The 20051-nt window shown below is 42.8% G+C and overlaps 2 protein-coding genes across 11 annotated transcripts in view; one reads left to right on the top strand and one right to left on the bottom strand.

The window, feature by feature from the left end:
* The window catches only part of tle2b (TLE family member 2, transcriptional corepressor b), an 85080-nt gene extending 67641 nt beyond the window's left edge, over positions 1–17439 (top strand). For 2 of the 4 annotated variants that reach the window (XM_086162464.1, XM_086162463.1), the window contains exons 10-20: positions 18–71; positions 3976–4143; positions 4364–4523; positions 5891–6060; positions 6733–6809; positions 7463–7712; positions 8093–8340; positions 8861–9008; positions 10541–10691; positions 10856–10932; positions 14752–17439. In XM_086162464.1, coding sequence (XP_086018590.1) covers positions 18–71; positions 3976–4143; positions 4364–4523; positions 5891–6060; positions 6733–6809; positions 7463–7712; positions 8093–8340; positions 8861–9008; positions 10541–10691; positions 10856–10932; positions 14752–14859 — 1611 coding nt within the window. In that variant the 3' untranslated portion in view covers positions 14860–17439. Of the gene's footprint in view, positions 1–17; positions 72–3975; positions 4144–4363; positions 4524–5890; positions 6061–6732; positions 6810–7462; positions 7713–8092; positions 8341–8860; positions 9009–10540; positions 10692–10769; positions 10933–14751 lie in introns of those variants that run through there. The other 2 variants (XM_086162465.1, XM_086162466.1) reach the window with 2 other exon arrangements.
* A 2095-nt stretch (positions 17440–19534) lies between these two features.
* The window catches only part of tle2a (TLE family member 2, transcriptional corepressor a), a 37537-nt gene continuing 37020 nt past the window's right edge, over positions 19535–20051 (bottom strand). For all 7 annotated transcript variants that reach the window (XM_086162456.1, XM_086162457.1, XM_086162458.1 and 4 more), the window contains exon 20: positions 19535–20007. In XM_086162456.1, coding sequence (XP_086018582.1) covers positions 19900–20007 — 108 coding nt within the window. In that variant the 3' untranslated portion in view covers positions 19535–19899. The remainder of the gene's footprint in view (positions 20008–20051) is intronic.

The raw sequence follows: 20051 nt of genomic DNA, 5'->3' as shown, positions 1-20051 counted from the left end.
TTCCTCTGTCTTCACAGGACAGTGATGGAGACAAAAGTGAAGACAATCTGGTTGTAGATGTGTCCAATGAGGTAAGTTGCCTTTATCGCTACTGAACTTATACATAGCTGCTCTGACAATTTTAATCATAATTGCAATGGCTACCACTTCAGTTATATCATGAGAGTCACCCTCATCTCTAGTGTTAATCCCAGGTTTACAGCGCTTCTCAGCATCTCTTTGGTCAATTTCTTTCATTTGGGCAGGGAGGTTGGCGCCCACTGGTCTATATTTAGTGCTCAGTGTAAGCATAGGGTGTAAAGTGAACACACACTGGTAGCAACAAGTGGGTAAGCGCTGTGCACACTCACAGGTAACAAACCAGTTATTTTCCTCAGGAGTCTGAAAAAGAACATTTGACCAAGATTTGTCAAAAAGAATGAATTCATTGCAATGCTCTTGTTGCTTGTAATCTTCTGATGAGTAATTTAATAGGCGAACCTTTATCAGGAGTTTAAAATAAAAATTAAGCAAATTTTGGTCAGTTTTGACAAGTAATAGTTGTAGTTGTTGGTGATGTATAAAAATAATTAATATTGTTCTTCAATTCTTAAAACACCCCCGATAAAGTATATGTAGCAGTTTTTGAAGATGGGATATCAAACTAAGTAATCCCGGGGTGACTTTTTTTTTTTTATACCAACCCTCCTTTACTAATGCATAACGCATGCATGCTGTTATGATGCACGCAGAGAATGAAGGCCATTGTGATCATCTGTAAAGAAATAAGAAATATCAACATGGTGTATGTTGGACTCAGTGATCCCTTAGAGACTTTGACAGTTATGTGCCCTGACATGATCGAGTAACATCTACACCCACTTGGTTGGGGGTGAAGTCCAATATGTGTGTGTTTGTGCGTGTGTGTGTGTGTGTGTGAGTGCGTGTGTGTGTAAGTCTTTTGTGTGTGTTTTCCGGTATTCATGCTTGACAAAAAGAAAGATAAGATAGGCAGCAGTGCAATGCTGGAATGACGTGGTAATTATGGACTCTGCAGGAACTCTGCAGGTTTCTGGCGCATACGGATATTGGGTCCTTTTTCCATATCATGATCATTGAGATATTAAACCAACATTTTTTAAATAGGCTTAACTCAAAATGTAAAATACAGTTTTAAAATGTCCCCTCATTTTGCCCTGTGTCCCCTTTTATAGCCAAAAGCTATGATTCTAGGCTTGTATATATGTGGATTTACATTCTCCATCCATCCATCTCCTACTGCTTATCCGGGATTGGGTCGCAGGGGCAGCAGCCGGGGCAGAGGCCCAGATATCCCATTCCCTGGCCTCTTGGTCAAGCTCCTCCCGAGACGTTCTCAGGCCAGCCTAGAGATATAGTCTCTCCAGCGTGTCCTGGGTCTTAACCAGGGTCCATATTGCAGGGTTCGGTACCTCATACTCCCGGAGCACCCCCTTCAGGATTCCCTGCAGGACACGGTTGAATGCCTTCTCCGAGTCAACAAAACACATGTAGACTGGTTGGGCAAACTCCAATGTGCCTCAAGGACCCTGCAGAGGGTGTAAAGCTGGTCCACTGTTCTTGGCCAGAATGAAAACCTCCTAGATCTGAGGTTCAACAACTTGTTGGACCCTCCTTTTCGAGCACCCCTGAGTAGACTTTTCCAGGGAGGCTGAGGAGTGTGATCCCCCTGTAGTTGGAGCCGACCCTCTGATCCCCCTTTTAAAGATGGGGATCACCACCCCAGTCTGCCAATCCAGCAGCACTGGTTCCCGTCTTCCCCGCTTTCTACACAGTGCTGCAGAGGCGTGTCAGCTCGGACAGTCCCACTACATCCAGAGCCTTAAAGCATTTACATTATAAGCCTGTCTCTCTCTCTATATATATATATATTATAGCGTTTTAGTCAGGGAAAACACCTGGTTGCCGGTAAAACGTCCGTTTAATAAGCAATGGCTGTTGTTGGTCACAGCCACGCCACATAACCCTGCAATACAACTAACCGTTCCTGCTCAATTCCAGGTAAAAAACAAATGAATTCCTTGCACCTCAAAATTCCAAGCAACTCCAAAATCACACAGAAACAAGCATCAACATAAACCCCAACATTTGTGACTCGCTATAATATTATGATTGCTTAATGGGAAAATTTATCATTCAACCAGTTTCCCTCAAACTGGTGTTTTAAAATAGGTGATTTGGGTGCTCATTTTCCTATATTTTTTTGTTTGGGCTTTAAATAAGGTCAGTTTTACCTCTAACTCACAACTATTTTTAATTTCAGCCATTGGACAGTTGCACATTTGTTTGGACCCTGGAGCCCTGCTTTGTCAGGGGTGTGAGCGTCTATGAAGGGAAATCATAGTCTGCTGCATCTTAAACATGAAACATTCATAGCTAGATAACCTATCACATCTAAAACAAAAAGTCGATTTTTGCTTCTAAAATGTTTTGAGTCACTGAGGGTTTCTCAGCCTATTGTCTTTTAATGTACTTGTAGATCTAGAAAAGGAAACTTGTAACAATGCATTTCTTATCAAAGATGATACAAATGATGAAAAAACAGCTTTACATTTGATAAACTGTATTTTAATTTTGTTATCGTTCCATTTTTGTGATTGCTTTATTTCATTTTCCTTTTGTTTAACAGTTAGGTTTACTATGTTATCTTTTTTTTGTTGTTCATTTATGCGTGTGTTCATAGATCAAAATGAAAGACACGTCAGCGAGCATGTACAGAATTCAGCTTTCTGCTGCAGTTTCCATGTAAATAGGAAAAGCTCCTGTGTAAGCTCATTATCAGCCACCAGTGTTTGTGCTGTCTTGTGAACCATGACTGTCCACAATCACACACACACACACACACACACACACGCACACACACGCACACATACACACACCTAGTTCCCATCTTTATCTACCTATTGTGTTTTTATTTGTGCTTTTTTTCCAACCTTTAGAAGCCTTTCTTCCAGTTCCGCTGTCTCTACACCTCACTTTTCCTCCCCCCTCTCGCGCTGCAGCTCCTCCTCCTTCTTTTCTTGTCTCTTCCCTCATTAGATGACTGCAGTCAGGTTCATCTAACATATGCAAAGCTGTGTATGCCTCTGGAATAACGCAGTTCTTTTAAATACACTGTTTTCTTCTTACTACTAAAGCCTCCTTAGTTTAATATTTCTCATAAAAGCAAAACCAGACCCTTTTGTGATTTGGAAAATGTTAGAATAACAGATGAGGAGAAATTGTGTGTGTGTGTGTGTGGGGGGGGGGGGGGGTCTGTGCATGTGTGTGTCAGTGTGTCAGTGTGTCATAGAGGTACTGAAATGCCTGCTGATTACTGTGACCCAGTGAGAAGTGCTTACTCCAGCATTCTGTTCTGGGGAGGCAGCCGTGTCTCAACAGTGGGAGCTGTTGCTCAAGCGATGAAAGATGCCTGTAAACGCAGCCTAATCTTCAAGCCTCTACACACACACTGCTGCAGCGGTCAGAGTGACAATCTCAGACGCTTCAGGCCTCGCTCCTTTTAGACTTGATCTATTTTCCATCGAGTGAGATCATTTTCCTCTCGTCTCAGTTAACAGACACTTTTACACCTGCTGCATGGGATTGTCTTGGAACAACAGTAACAGCATTTTTTCGGTTTAAAGAGAGGACAGTCATGACTATCTCTGGTATAAAAGTATAATTCTGTTAAATTGTTTTTTTTTTTTTTTCTGTCTTCTATGACTCCGTCACCTAGATAAAAACACCAGAGATGTTTTGTTCAGCTTGATATAGCACAGCCTGGATTGTTAGACCGAAAAAGATAAAGCAACCATAAGTAAGGTGTAAAAAAAAGTCACAGTAAATACTGAACATAGATATAATGACATATTACTGAAAGAGTGAGGGGATTAAAGAGACATATGTTAGATGTGAGGGAGCATCAATTATTTTCTAGTCTGATAGACTCAATTTTTATCTCTTGCTGTAACTTAGGAGCCCAACTCTCCTGCAGGCAGCCCCCCTCACTCTCCCCATGGAAACGGGTTAGATCGGGCCCCTACCTTGAGAAAAGAGCTGCCAGGCTCCTCAGGTACAGGGGAGGCCCCCACCACCCCGAATCCATGCAGCCCCACCCCTGGCAAGACCAAGGATCCCGCACAGGTAACATAATGGTTTAAGCCTTCCCACCACTGGGTCCACCATCATCAATGGTGAGGTGATGTTCTTTTGCATTTAGATGTAGCTAGTACTCTATAGTACACAAGGCATAATAGTATCCTGTGGTCCGGCCATTTGTTCAGAGCATGTTTACTTGTGCGGATGCTGTCTTTTTAAATCGGTTTTCCAGTGTCATTTGTATTTCACTGATTTACGCTTGTAGATGGACAAATCCCAGTCTCCGTTGTCCAAGTCTGGCACGCCATCGCCATCCCACCGTGAGGCCCTTACCCCTGGAGCACCAGGGGCCCCGGGAGCGCCTGGTCCCAGCACCTCCTGCCTTCGCCTGGTCAGCAAAGCAGCATCTGCTGCTGATCCACTTGGTAAGATTCTACCAGGCGATGCTATGAGCTTGATGAAATGGAAAAATAAATGCACATACATTTAATGAACTTTTTTCAATTGTCAGGAGATTGATGGTCATTGTTAAGAAAAATATGGCTAATATATACTTTTTGTAGCTTCTGTCTCATTAAATAGCCTGGCATTCACTGCTGAAATGCATCACTGGCAAGGGTTTGTCCATGCAAAAATTTTAATGAATGCTGGTTAAACCACAATTGCGGGTCTTTTGTTCAGAGACCACAGCATGTAAACAGAGCGGATTACATGGGATGGTTTATTAGCAGGTGGAGGAGTTGGGGGTTTTCTTCAATATGACCAATAAAAATCTCCACTTTGAAACGTGTGCTGGATTAAATCTTGGCTTGTCTCTGATTACAGACTTTCTTCATGGCTGTCTTTTGAACTCTAAACAGGAAAGAATGAATGCTTCTGCTTCATCCATGATGGGTTCAATGCAGATGACTAACAATTACTCGCAAGAGACTAATAAAGTTTTGAAAATACTAATCCATAATACTAATAAAATGTAAAACTAATAAATTGTAAAACTCTTCATGTTATGCTTCATGCCCCATAGAAAATAGTCCCTCTAGTTCTTTCAATTATCGTATTCGAGTGTCTCCGATATAAATTTAGTATTCAGCCCCCCAGAAACAACTCAGGCAACTTCATAATCTGATGTAGACAGGTTGAGGTTGGAAAATTTGAATTAGTAGACATGAATATACACCTGGAAGAAACATACAGTGGTATGAAAGGAGAGCCTATTTTGCTTTATATGCTGTGTGATATTATTTAGAAACTAGATCATCAAGAATACACTCCCCGGTTGGACTTACATAGACAGTCCTCCTGTTATACTCAAGTTACAGCTGCCCTTTCTCCTCTCATCCCCCGGTTTTTCCATTTCCTCATCTGTTTAGGCTGTGACATTCCTTTTGCCTCGTCGTGCATGGATGACCAACTAGTGTCCAAATTTCCTGTTCTGATTATCGCAAAGAGACAAAAAAAAACGTACCTGGAGGATTAGTCATTTGAATATTAAAATGGGAGGGGGCGGTGGCTGATTGGAACTATTTATCTCTGTGTTCCCTAAATTCACTTGCAGTTTCATTAATTTGCAACCGTCTGAGCCAGCGGTAAAGACAATGGTCACACCGGACGGCTCCCCGCTCTTGGCCTGCGCCGCTGTATGATTGAATAGGTTTAATAAGAGAAAGGCTTTTCCATTCTTCTCAGTCCCTCTGTGACTCTGTTTGTGCTTGTGAATTATGTGTCCTTTACCATCTTCACTTCCCACCCTATACCCTCCTTCTCCTCCTTCCCTCTTTCCTTGCCTTCCCAGCACTCCGCAGTCCCATGTCTGTTCCCCCTGGTTCATACCCAGCTCATTTTGGCGTGGTGTCCCACGCAGGATTGAATGGGGAGCTGGCAAGCCCTGGGGGGTTTGGAGGGGCTCTAACTCTCTCCCCTCAAATCAGCGCGGCAGCTAGCGCCTACTCCCGGAGCCCCATGGTGAGTAAATGCCAAATCATTTTTCCCCGTCCAGTCCTGATTTATCATGCAGCATCAGAGCTAAACCCCTGCCCACCAATATATCAAATGAATTTGAAGATGGTGCACTTTATCTGGTAGTTTATTGCATTGATTATATACTTATCATGATTATACCCTCTAATTCATTTAGACTTAGCCTTAGATGGAAGTTTTGCAATTAAAATGACTTATGTAGATCGCAAAATGCTTGACACAGGAGGGAAAGTAAACAACTTACAGCGATCTGGTTCTTTAGTATCACTTCATCCATGCAGCTGCGGTGGGACCTTCTGCGTAGGTAGTAATGGGGGATCTTCATGACTTAATACAGGTGGTTGACTGCAGTGTCCGTTCCACACCCTGCCATCGGTCAGGGCAGTGCGCTCACTACATCACACAAGTGTCAGGACAAGCGCACACTCCAGAGCCGCCTTCACGGGACAGGCTCCACTTTTATTTTCCATTCACTCTTTTTGTTTTAATTCTCTGTCACAGTTGAATGGTTTTATTCATTCGCAGCAAGCTTATCACTGTACTCATTGTGTCACATGTAAATTGCCTTTTTAGAAATTTGATTCGGTTGAAGGAATTTGCATATATTTGGCCTCATTGTTGTCGAAAGTGTTCATTTTTTTTTTTTGTTTTCTTCAGGTGGCGTATGACTCTCGGTCTCACCTGAGGGCCCCGGGTCTGTCGTCCTCGTTGCCGGGTTCGTCTGGTGGCAAGCCGTAAGTTTGATTCCTTTTTCCTCGTGTCTGCGCTCATCTACAGTCCCACTTCAGCGTGCAATATCTTATACGGGTTGCTGTATAAGAGGAGAGTGAGGAGAGTGTCTGCAAGGATGAATGGAGCAGTTGATATTTCCTTTCGCTGTAAACATTTAATAGCCCCACTACTTACAATTATTTTGCATGTAAAATATTCCCAAAGAGTTCTCATATTTTCCTTTTACTGCCCGAAATCTCCTTAATAATTTGTTGCAGAGCAGCAATTTATCGTTGCTGTGCTATTTAAAAATCATAAAGCAGACCCGGCACCCAACCTCGATAGTATTGATCAGCCATTAGCAATGCCACACTGACTCTGCCCTGTAACACAATCTGCCATTATCATCCTCACTCTGCAGCTGCAGCAGGGCCAAGTAATTTCTTGAAATCAGGAAAATGTTTCTGGACTCACAAGGTCATAAGTGGATTTAAAATCTTTGCATCCGTATAGTAATTGCATCGACAAATTTTTCCTCTTGTTAATGTATTTGATTATTCGTTCCATCCATCTCATTTTTGCTTAATTCTTCTTGCTCTTCAAACTTTCACTCTACATTTACCTCCTCTTTGTATTTGATTGGTTTTCTTCCCCTGGATGCGTTTTTCTTCTCCAGTGCCTACTCCTTCCACGTTAGCGCGGACGGCCAGATGCAGCCAGTGCCCTTCCCCCCTGACGCCCTGCTGGGCCCGGGAATCCCCCGCCACGCTCGGCAGATCCACACCCTGAGCCACGGGGAAGTGGTGTGCGCCGTCACCATCAGCACCTCGACACGCCACGTCTACACCGGAGGGAAGGGCTGCGTCAAGGTGTGGGACATCAGCCAGCCGGGAAGCAAGAGTCCCATGGCCCAGCTGGACTGTCTGGTAAGACATGAAGAAGGAAAGAAAAACAGGTACACTGGCGGAGAAAAGAGAGAAACAGTCACAGATTAGTTGATCTTTGTTTGATCCTTTAGTTGATTTTTTTTTTTTTTTTTAGATTACTGTCATTATCCCCGAATCAGTCATTACATTACATTACATTACATTACATTACATTACATTGCATTTGGCAGATGCTTTTATCCAAAGCGACTTACAATAGAGGACATAGGGACTGCAAATACACTTGCAAATACACAGGAAACCTTAAAATTGACCTTTTAATTTTTAAAATTGTCACCGAGATTTCTCCAAATCTGATAAACCTTTTTTTTTTTGGTGATCTGTTTATCATTACTTGTTTCTATCTGCTGTCCAATCAGAACAGGGATAATTACATTCGTTCCTGTAAAATTCTCCCCGATGGACGGACCTTGATTGTTGGTGGGGAAGCCAGCACACTGTCCATCTGGGATTTGGCCACACCCACTCCTCGCATCAAGGCTGAGTTGACATCGTCCGCGCCCGCCTGCTACGCCCTGGCCATCTCCCCTGACAACAAGGTCTGCTTCTCCTGCTGCAGCGACGGAAACATTGTTGTCTGGGACCTTCACAACCAGACGCTGGTCAGGTAAGAGGGAGGCTGTGACGGGAAAATATAATATGAGAAAGCTGGTCTTTTGCCTGTGAAAATAGAATCGAGTCAGGGGAGGGCACGGATGAATGAGGGAAGAAGGGCTGGAACAAAAATACTGAAGGACATTGAACATTTCAAAAATTTCTCAAAGATGAAGGAGTAGTGAAGCGGTGGGAAAAAAATTTTAAAACTGTGGTAAAACCAAAGGGGGGTGGTTCTAATTCTATAGTCAGGATAGCAGAGGAGTAGCCATAGGGGATGTAGATTGGATGAAACAGCCCGATTCTGGCAAGGTAGGACAAAGAGGAATTGAAAACTAGGCGTACGAAAGATTGTTTAGGGGGAGAACAGCAAACCAGGAGTGAGTGGGGCAGGAGCAGCAGGGGCCACAGGGTGGGAAGGATTAAAATACATTTGCTTCGACACATCCAAGATAAAGAGGGAAAAAAAGGAGCAAAGGGAGGGCAGTGTGTGTGTGTGTTAAAGAGATCTTGTGCGTTTTTTCTCCTTGCAGGCAGTTCCAGGGTCACACAGATGGAGCAAGCTGTATCGACATCTCCAACGACGGCACCAAGCTGTGGACGGGGGGACTGGACAACACGGTTCGCTGCTGGGACCTACGAGAGGGACGCCAGCTCCAGCAGCACGACTTCACCTCGCAGGTACGAATGACAGACACGCGGATTTACACACAAACACGGCATTTTGAATGTGTCTATAAAATACCGCATCTGTGCTGCACATAGTTGTATTTGAATTAGCAAGGGCCCCATTTGAAAAACAAAATGATTCATTCCAATTTTGATTCAGTCTCTTTTCACATCCTCCCCTTTTACCGCATTCTGCCCCATCCTGAAGAAATTCTCCCCACCCAAAAAACAGCTTAGGTCACCTTTCTTACATCAGAGGAACTGCATAGTCTCTGCTTTTTAAGTTATATTAAGATTAAGGTGTCAGTGTAGCTGTCTACAGATAAATGGTCTTTGACTCAATTCATCACTCCACTCTTTTGGGCATCAGAGGAAGAGAAAGAAAGCAGAAGTAAAGTTACTCCTTTTAAACTTTTTTTCATGAAGGACCACCGATGTTTATCATGCCTGCCTCTCCTCCCAAGACTAAAATGTTTGTATTGATCCCGGGTACTTTTGTAACGGTTTCAATGAGGATTTGTATTAAGTATTAGCAAATCCTTTTCATCTTTTTTTGAAATGTTGAGACAATGAAACTTTTTTTTAAAAAAGTTGGAAAAAGGTTTTGGTTTCATCCTCAGAATATAGGGGGGGGGGGGGGGGGGATGGGGGTGTTGATGTGGGGAAACAGTATTGGCAGGGGGAACACTGTGCGCCGGAGAAACAGTATATAGTCCCATCTGCGAAAGAAAAGTGGACAGGTACATAAATAACTCAAGAAAATAGAGAGATAGAGTTCAAGGTAATAGGAGCTTCTGCGACAGGCTGCCGTCTTCTAGCGCCATCTTGAAAAAAAAAATCTTTTCATGTTTAGCAAAGATAATATTAGTAAGAAGAATGTATTTCAAAATTTAAACACATATGCGCTTTCATCTCCTCCATCTTTAATCAACCACATGCAAAGATGTAAAAAAGCATGTGAGCAGACACAAGGAGTTTCCATCAAAAAACGTGCACTCATTGACAAAATACACACATTCACACACCATTTACCTCACATGAAACACACAGACACTCATTCCCTCTTCAGCCGTACAACAGAGCTATCCAGCTGCCCACTGTTGTCAGATGAGTTTCGATCGGCCACATAATGACTGTTCGCCGTCGCCCCTCATCCCCCATTTTCAGTCGCTCCCATTGCTGTTATTCGTATTCCTTAACTCACTCTATATTTACCTTTAACATCATCTAACCCATTCACTTTCCCTTTTTATCTTTCCTTCATCTCCCATCTTTTTGTAATTCTCCATTCTCCATCAATGCTTCTCTGCCCTCACTTCTTCTTTAGATTGTTTTTCTTCCTCTATCATTCTTCATACTTGACCCTTATCTTCCTCCCGCCCTTGTTCCTGTATTTTCTCACATTTTCTCACCCACTTCGCCTTTTGGTCTTCTTATCACTAAGCCTTCCACCTCTTTTGTTCGCGTCTTATTCTCCTATGTGTTTACTGTACTTTCACTCACCTTCTTTATGGATTACTTTTCTTCCCTTCTCTTGTCTGCAGATCTTCTCTCTGGGTTACTGTCCAACTGGCGAGTGGCTGGCTGTGGGGATGGAGAGCAGCAACGTAGAGGTCCTGCACGTCTCCAAACCCGACAAGTATCAGCTGCACCTTCACGAGAGCTGCGTCCTGTCTCTCAAGTTCGCCTACTGCGGTGGGTGCACACACACACAGACGCACACCTACCAACAGGTTCCTTGCTGACTCTGAATTTTTTTTTTTTCCTCCTTAGAATGATTCATACGTCTCACCTCACCCAGTATGTTCAAACGCCGTCCCCCGTTTTCCTTTTTGTAACCTGGATTTGTGTCATTCCAGGTAAGTGGTTCGTGAGCACGGGGAAAGACAATCTGCTGAATGCCTGGAGGACACCTTATGGAGCAAGTATTTTTCAGGTGAGATGAGCACGATGCTGCCCTTGACTTTGCCTGTGTGCTTGCTTTGTTGCCGAGGTTTTCCTTTTATTGGTACGAGGTATCTCTGCTTTGACTAGCGGCAAATCTTTCCATCAAAATTTGATGGAAAACTCAAAAGACAGAACAAGAGAAGAGAGTGTGAAAGGAAATTAGGGTTTTATGATGTAGATTCTTTGACCCATGGTATCTTAAGGAGAAGGCGCATACTGCAATGACTGCACATACACACGCTTTGGATAATATACAAAAATCTTTCTATAATATGTAAAAATCTATCCGATCGACGTCGGATGCAGAGGTTTTGTGGCTTCTCCCGCCATCGGGCTGCTGAAAGACCCTGGCATTCAGAGACAGGCTCTGCAACAGACAATTAGATCGGTTTCTGAACTGGCCGAAAGAAGCAGCCTGTGGATATGGATCAAGAGGAAGGACCCTCGCTGAACCCGAAGAGCCTCAACATGATCCGCTCACTAATCCCCCGCAACCTAGAACCCAGTCCAAGACCCTCCATGACGAGGGTGAACCAGGTATGTGGTCAGCGCCAGGCTTGACTCAAGGAAGAGGACATCCCCTGCCTTGCATAGTCCTGTGGGCTGTGTCATTCAAACAGACCGGTTATTTTCAGGATCGGGCCACAAGCTCAGGTTCGATCACCCTGTAGCTGGCCACCTCTGATGAGGGTGTCTAGTGTTGAAAGGCTAAAACACCCCATGATTCAGTGGTACGCTACTGATGATGTGTCCCAAAATGTACGTCTTTCCCGTGAGATATAACTCAGGCGAGTAATATGCATAGCATCTTTTGGCGCAATGGACATTTTATATCACATCCCATGTTTCATGATTCTGATTTCCCAGGGATTGATAAAAAGAGAAAAAAAAAACAGCAACTGTTTTGCTTAACACTGATTCCTGATGGGACTGAAATGGATGGGCACCATGCTATTTGCTCACTTGGTCCCTTGAAGACTGTTTGCAGACACGCAGGCGAGCAGTTACACTCTGGCAAATGAAGGGTGGAAAATTGTCTGGATCCACAGGGAGTGACGAAGGCTTGTTTTTCCTCCCTTTACAAATGAGTATCAGTTATCTATCATAAGTAGTGTTCAGTTATTTCTGAAGCTAGACCCCACATCAGTGAGGCTGAAAGTCACAGCGTGCGAGAGAGTGATTTTTGATTCCGACATTGTTTGTACTCTCCCCAATATTCCTCCAAACCTCATCCTTTTTGATGAGCATCCACCACAGAGGATGCAGTGGATCTGAGATGATCCGCCGTTTCCCGAAATTCATAGAAATTCTTTCATTCATGTCGACTGCTGCCTGGATGGGGGAAAAAAAAAAGAAAAAACAAGTGCAGTGTAGAGATCTTGGAGATTTGAGCTCGTGTTTGGAACCTAAAAGCAGAGACACTTTCTCTGTTAAATCCAAAGACTGGCATTATTTTCATGTCTTGATCCAGAAAAATAACATTTTTTTTTTGTCTCCTTTTCTCAATTAACAATTTATTTCCTTTTTTTTTTTTTTCTTTTTGCATGCACTTGAAAAATCTCAAAAAAGCAAAGAGAATCTGAACAGCATCTCACCATTATCTTCTACATTTTACCTTTCATTCTCACTGATACTCTACATGTGATAAAACAGTCCCGTAAAGAAGTGGGGAAAAAAAATGACGTGTTATCTGAAAATAAACCAATACAGCGTCAGAAATGTATACTTTTAAATAAATCAGTATCATTAATCTATATATGATATATTTATACATTTAAAAGTCAGAGCAGCAGTAGTGTAATAGATGGTCTTTATTGAAATTATTTTGGCCACATTGACCAGCCCCTCCACTCACATTGCTGTTAAATTATAGACAGTGACTGATAAGTGAAAATATTAAAAGATTTATGCCCCTATAACACAACACCAGACATACAAACACGCATAGCAACATTTCCTGTCTGTCTATGATCGATATGAAGCTATGAAGCACCGACAGGTTTAAATGCATGTTGTGTGTGTGTGTGTGTGTGTGTGTGTGTAGTCACATTTCTGCAGTTACAGTGGGCAGCAGAGTTGGATCCTCTGTCTTCGCTGGCTGACAGAAGAAACTGCGTCCCTGCTTTATAATCCTGATGCCAAATGTTTCTCCTGCCAAACAGCCCCCTCTTGTCACTGTGTTTAATGGAGCTCCTCTTCTTTGTCTTCCTCCTCCTCCTCCTCTCTGTCTTATTGCTGTCCTTTCCGGTTTATGTCTCAGCGCCACCCCCCCTCCTCTCCTGCTTCGTCTACACCAATTTTCTCCGTCTCTCTCTCCCCCCTCCCTTTGCTACCAACTTTTATCTATATCTCCTTCACCTTTTTTCAACCTTGTCTTTTTTTTCTATTCATCCCAAGACTTTTTTTTTTCTTCCTGTTTAGTGCTTCTCTCCGCAGACCACCGCTTCGCTATCCTTTCTTATTCTCGTTCATTTCTGCCCTCCAGTTACTCTCACTCCATCATCAAAAGCTTTTTCTTTTTTTTCCTGTCTCTTTTTATTTTATCAGATCAGCCTTGTTGGCTGCAGTGATAATGCTCATCAAAGCTGAATGGGAATTAAACACGACTCAGTGCAACGTCGTAATGGCTAAACACCGTTTCACCAGTCTGTTTGAGGATTTCTTCCCCTAAATGTTTTAGTTTGTGTCTTTTGGTCAAGCTAAAAAAGAAACTTTTATCTGTTGACTCCTGCTTTTTCTTTAGTTATAAAACCAGGAGATTAATCTTTGAAATTGTTCATGAGGATCATTTGTCGCAACTTTATTAGGGTGTTTTCTGTTAGAGCAGCTTTCTTAAGCTGGTTTAAATAGTGCTTTCAAAGCGTCTCTACCTCTTTCTGACTAGGCTTCGTTTTCTCAGCTTTTCATCAACAGTCAAACCACTGACGGAAACATGAACTTTTTTTTTTCTTTCTTTGTACCTGATCTGTGGAAATTTAACATTTTAATTGTCAGCTTTTTTGCGATTCCCTTTTCGATTACGGCTGGAACCCCATCCTTTGCTCTCATATTTGATTCGTCAAAGCTTCCTTCCGCTCTGACCCCCCCCCACCCCTCCTCATCCCCTCACGGCGCACACACACACACACACACACACACACACACACACACACACACACACACACACACAACCCCCCTGCCTACTCTTCTAGTAAAGTAGAAGGAGCCCCGTGTGAAAGAGTCTCTTGCTGGTGGTTTGATGATTGACAGGCCTGCTGTGTCTGTAGCAGGGAGGGGTGGAGAGAAGAGTTGAGGAGAAACTGTCATGAGAAAATGGAAAGCCTATGAGGTTGGAGAGATAGGAGTGGAGGAGGTGGGGAGCCTGGAAAGATAAATGATGATAGAGCAGAGGGAGAGGGGGAGCAGAGGAGCGAGCCCTAGAATATCAGGTGTTCGGGTCTGGCATGGAGGAGGAGAGAGGACTGTAGATTTTTGCCAGCTCATATAGACCATGAGCCTTGTGCCGCTAGTAATGCTTAAATCTGCAGATAATGAGGAGAGGGGGGAGATGCAAGGGTAGAGAAATATATATATATATATATATACACACACACACATACACACACACACACACACACAGAGAGAGAGAGAGACTCACTTTGAAGCGAATAAATGAATCAGCATCCTGGAGCAGTACAGTTGTGTTTAGAAATAATTGCCTTCTTTTCTGAACCGAAAATATGTCTTGTATAATGGAGTATTAGGTGATGAATCGTATTCCTTCCTAACTCTCTCTCTCCCTCTCTCTCTCTCCTCCCCTCGCTCCCAGTCCAAGGAGTCTTCGTCGGTGCTGAGTTGCGACGTCTCCCCTGACGACAAGTACATTGTGACGGGCTCCGGGGACAAGAAGGCCACGGTGTATGAGGTGGTGTACTGAGGACCGGGACGAGATGGGAAGAGACAGGACATAGACTTTGGGGTGGTTTCGGGGGGACTTGGGGCGGGAGGTAGCAACCAGTTGTCCTGACAACCGTTTCCAGTTCTCCTTACATCAGCGGCAGCAGCACTTGCGTCTCAGCTCTGCTTTCGTCCAAAGCACCGAGTCCTCTTGACCCTCATTCTTAATACAAACCCCCTCTCACCCACTTTGCTGTGACATAAGCTCTCATGGAAGCTACCACATGACCCACCCACCTCCACTCCCACCCCCCTCTGCCTCTGAGAGAGTGAGGGGAGCAGAAAGGGGAAGCAGCAAGATAAGGACAAAAGGAAAAGGGCGCTGGAGCATAGAGATAAAGTCAGAAAGTGATACAGAGAAATATAAGGAGGAGGAGAAAAGTAGAAGTGCAGGAGGAAGATATGTGTAAAAGAGGAAGAGGAGGAGGAGAGGAAGGGGGAGGGAGGCTGGGTAATTAGAGCGGTTTCCTGATTAAGAGCTCAGTGGAAGGGAGGCCCCCAGAGGAGGTGCAGAGCGGTACTGTGGGAGCGCCAGCCAGGAGCACTGATACCACACAATCGATTCATTAGCCAGACAGAGGAAGCCTTAATGAGGCTGACGCTGCTGCACGCTCTCCCCAGCGAGAGGTGTCAGGAGCTGGGGAGCGATGCCTTCGTAGATGTGAGTGGAGACAGTGCCGCCTCAGATATCCACACACACACACACACACACACACACACACACACACACTCACACACTGACATGAAACATGGACACACACAAGATGCACATCACAAGGCAAGAAAACACACTCGGATACACCCCTGGAGGCAATTGTAGGAAAAGGAAAACACACACGCGCACACAGCACCCAATTAAACATTCATCGCAATGTTCCCTGTCTCACTACTTAATATCTATTTTATATTGGTGTGACAAAGCCAGCGTCTAATGAGCGGCGGCGTCAACGGGATTCTCCCAGGACCCCGAGACACAAACTCAGAACATCAGACGAGCTGTTCCCTCTAATTCCTCTGGATTGTTCTCCTGACACCGGGCGCTGCTCTCCTGCTCATTAAAGGCACTGTCAGCCAGATGAAGCAGGAGCACGCCATTTTCACTGTAAGGCAGACAAAAGGGCAAATTAACAGAACCCGATTACAATATAATCAGCAGCAACTAAGCGGATTCCTTTCAAAATTGTATGCAACTTCTCGCTGTTTTCATCCACGAGTCAGATGGGATTACACATTAATCAGAGTCATTATCTTCATCACCGCGTGCTGATAAGTTAGTGTTCAAAGTGCTCGGGCTGAATCCTGTTTGATAAGCTATCGATTGCTATTAATTGAGATGCGAAACACCTTAAACCCAATTCAGATTTTTTTTTTTCTATCCTTGTATCATATTCCAAACCGGCAGGCAAACTGTACATTAGAGCTGCTTCAGTAGAAGGCGCATCACCATTGTGTAGACTAAACAGCACATTTTTTGAGCTTTTCTTTTCACATTTATTTCTTTATTTTTTATGAATAGTGATTGCTTGTCTAATGTAATATGTTTCTGTGTTGGGGGTTTGCCTGTGACTGTGTTTTGGTTTCCGGGGAGCAAAATGAAAGGGGTGTGTGCACGTGCGCGCGCATACACACAGGCATTTCAAATCAAGTGGGGTTAAAAAAAAATGTACATTTTGTTTGTTTAATCAGTGGACCCCTTCCCTTTTTGGTGATGACAGGCAGAGTCTGCAGCATCAGCCACTCTGTACTGAAATAATAGACCCTGCATTTAGGAGACATTCTTTCTATCCCCCCCCCCCCAAAAAAAATTGTTGGTATACAATCTATGGTCATTTTTTTATTTAATCTTTCAAGTGATCTCATCCTTTTCGTTCACTGAGTCCTCGATTTGTGTCTGGTGGGTAAAAGCTGGGACATGTTATTGACGTAGTCATTGAAGAAGTCCCACCTCTCAATGTGTTTTTTATTTTTTGCCCCTGAAGTTCTTCTACTTTGGAGAGAAACAAACTAAATCTAAATTTCCCTAAAGTTTATGTTTCTCTCGAGTATTAACTTTACCCGGTGATATGCAATGTAGTTGTATTCCAGGCATTTCTCTCTGTAGCATTAATGGAGGATAAAGGAATAGGACTTCAACAATGGCTCCAGTACTAATGACAAATAAGACGGTTAAATACTTTTACCTACACCCACAACCCCAACCCAGACTTCCATTCAGCTTGTCAGCCCCCAATTGACCTCAATGACACTCTCTAAAACAAGCTTAATACTACTCAGAATGCTGCTTTATAACGGCTATGCATTTGGTCGTATAAAGTGATTATTTGGGACATCACTTTACTCTGTCAGTTACGTCTCTCCTGTTTTTTTCTGTTCCAACTGTAAAAACTTTTGTTTAATAAACTCATGTTTAGTTTATCTTTTAAAAGGCCAAGGAACTTTTTTTTTGTCTTTATTCCCCTCCCAAAAACACACTGTCTTCCCTTCAGATGCATTTCCCCTGTGCTGTACAAGAAATACTATGTGTGGAAAAAAAATAAACCAAACTTGTGTTCATCCTTTCAGATGTTGTGCCAATTTCCATGAAAAGCCCAAAATATATTAAAAAAAAAAAAAAAAAAAAAAGCTTTTTTTTTTATTCCATCTAAAACCTCCTCATACTTTTTGTCTAATTTAGATTCAAAGGTTCTTATCACTTCAACTACAGACCTTTTTCTGTCAAGGTGAATATGAACTTGCTCCTTTAGTAGAGCTCAGGTGTGCCGCAACTCAAACACAAAAAGGCTAATTGGCGTTGCAAGGTTGTTTTTTTCATTTTGGCTTTGCAAAACACAGACAAAAAAAAATAAAAAAATAAAAAAACACATTACACAAACATTTGACCAATTCCATTTTGATTTCAGAAGCATGACCACATTGTGGGCCTCAAATAGAGCAGCAATATTGGAGCTGATTTCCATATGTGTAGAATCTTAAAAACATGCTGACATGTTTGGCCCCCCATCTTTTTTCTTTAATACATAAAACAGACGCGCCAGATCTTCAAAGGCTGTGGTGTTTTAATAGGAAGCTCAATTTACCATTTATTGGATATTTCCAAACCTGCCATGTCTAAACAAGTCCCTGTGAGACAATCCTGCTTGGACGGTAAGGAAGCTTTAATCAGGGAATGCAAATTGCGTTTCAATAGTTCTTGGTCTGACAGAATATCAAGTGGTTACTAGTTTCTTTACCGCTCTTGTTTTTTTGTTCATTTTTGTCACACTACTTGCTAATGCATTACAGTGAAAATCCATACTAACCTTACAGCTGTGATAATGGTCGATTCAATCTTCCCAATGGTCAAAATATTGAACTAAAAAGTAGAAAACTCCTTAAGTCCCTGCATCAAAACAAATTAAAAAGCTCACTCACTAATTACTCACATGCACACAAGGTACTTGGTTCTGCAGAGAAAATTAGATAGACTCTTACTGTTTACAGCCACATTTAAAGCCTTTTGTTTCAGGAGGACATCCCTATTCCCATAATCCTAGGTCTCTCTACACCTACATTAACTTAAACCTGGCCCGATTATTTACAGGAGATCACGAGAGTGAGGCCGTAACTTTTCTGATGTTTGATTTAAAGCAAATCATTTCAAATTCAAAAGTATTGAAAGTCTCAGCTAGTTGTCCGTATTTTTTGTTTATCTTATGCTTGACTCTGTTCTATGGGTGACAAACAATGTCCGAACTCTTCAGACACAAACAGTCAAGTTTATGAACTTTTCAATGTTGTTACTGACACCTTTGAGAAAATTTTCCCATCTTCATAGAAGATGCTAATATAAGAACGTCTAATTATGCACTGGAGATTGCGGGGTGGAGTGACTGGTGAACAATGCCCTGTTCCACATGTTCCTTCCAAATTAAATCCAAGTCACAGATAACATCCTTGATTGCCTTTAGAGAACTTTATTTACATGTCCATATATAGCAAGGTTCATGATGCAGCTGTGAAAATACCTGTCTGCCTATGTGGCCTAACAAATACAATAGAAAAAACACTTGATGCTGAAGATGATGGAGAAGAAGTCAGGTCTCCAAAACCAGTACCTGTCTTTTGACCAAGTTTCGTGTCCTCTCTGTGTTCGGACTTTTTTTTTTTTCCGGGCTGGTGTCCTTAAAAACATCTCTAGCATGAGCATATCTTTGTCCTTTCTTAAAGAGAAAACAAACAAAAAAAGAGTGACAAATGAAGTCTCAGGGCACTTTAGGAAACAAAGCCCTGTTCTGTCTTGTTCAGAGATGATACAATCATGTTGCTGCTGAAACATAACCGGGAGGATTAAAAAAAAAAAAAAAAAAAAAAAAAAAGCTGAAACCTCACAGCACACAATCCTGCAATCTGCCACTCATCTGCTTTCCCCGAGGAGCCATAACGTGTTGCGGACCAAGCTGGGCCTGACCGGGCTGAGCACTGAGACTTTGTACACAGAACATTGGACTGTATATTTCTTAAGGGCGTGTCCAGCCCACTCAACCCTTCCCACAATCCCCCTGTCACTGGTCTTGTTTTCTTCACATGTCCATTCCTTGCAGTCCAACTGCTCACGAAAAATTTGAAGGCTAAAAAAATATTTTTTTTTTTTTGTTTTTTGTTTTTTTTTGTTTGGCTAATTTCTTGTTCACTACAGAGGTTTTATTTTGTTAAAAAAAGGAGGAAAAAAAAAGTTCTTTGGAGGAATCCCACAAATTGCACAGCTATAGACTAACCAGCATTCTCAGAGCATTAAAAACAGTTTTGTTTGTTTTTTCCAGAGATGTGACTTTGTGCCCCGTTGCCTCTTGTTCTCTCACTGTCTTTCGATTCATTTGCAAAATGTAAACAAAAAACAACAAATTACAACTCGAGTGTCTCTTGTTTCCATGCCAACGATGCCCTGTACAGTCACTGGTGCAGGAGGGAGCGTCGGCTCTGTCCCAGATTACAGGTTTGCTATTTTCTTTTTTAAAGTTGTCGTCTTTTTTGGCTGGTCGGTTCAGTAGATGACCTCATAGACTGTTGCCTTCTTGTCTCCGGAGCCAGTGACAATGAACTGATCGTCAGGGGAAATATCACAGCTGAGAACCGACGAGGACTCTTTAGACTGGGCGAGAAGACAGAAACCGATATTAGTGCCAGTCAAACAAT

Source organism: Fistularia commersonii, chromosome 16 (genome assembly GCF_037954325.1).
Source record: "Fistularia commersonii isolate RoL2024-O1a breed Wild chromosome 16, RoL_Fcom_v1.0, whole genome shotgun sequence".
In the NCBI taxonomy this organism is placed as follows: domain Eukaryota; kingdom Metazoa; phylum Chordata; class Actinopteri; order Syngnathiformes; family Fistulariidae; genus Fistularia; species Fistularia commersonii.
This window is presented reverse-complemented; position numbering and strand designations above follow the sequence as displayed.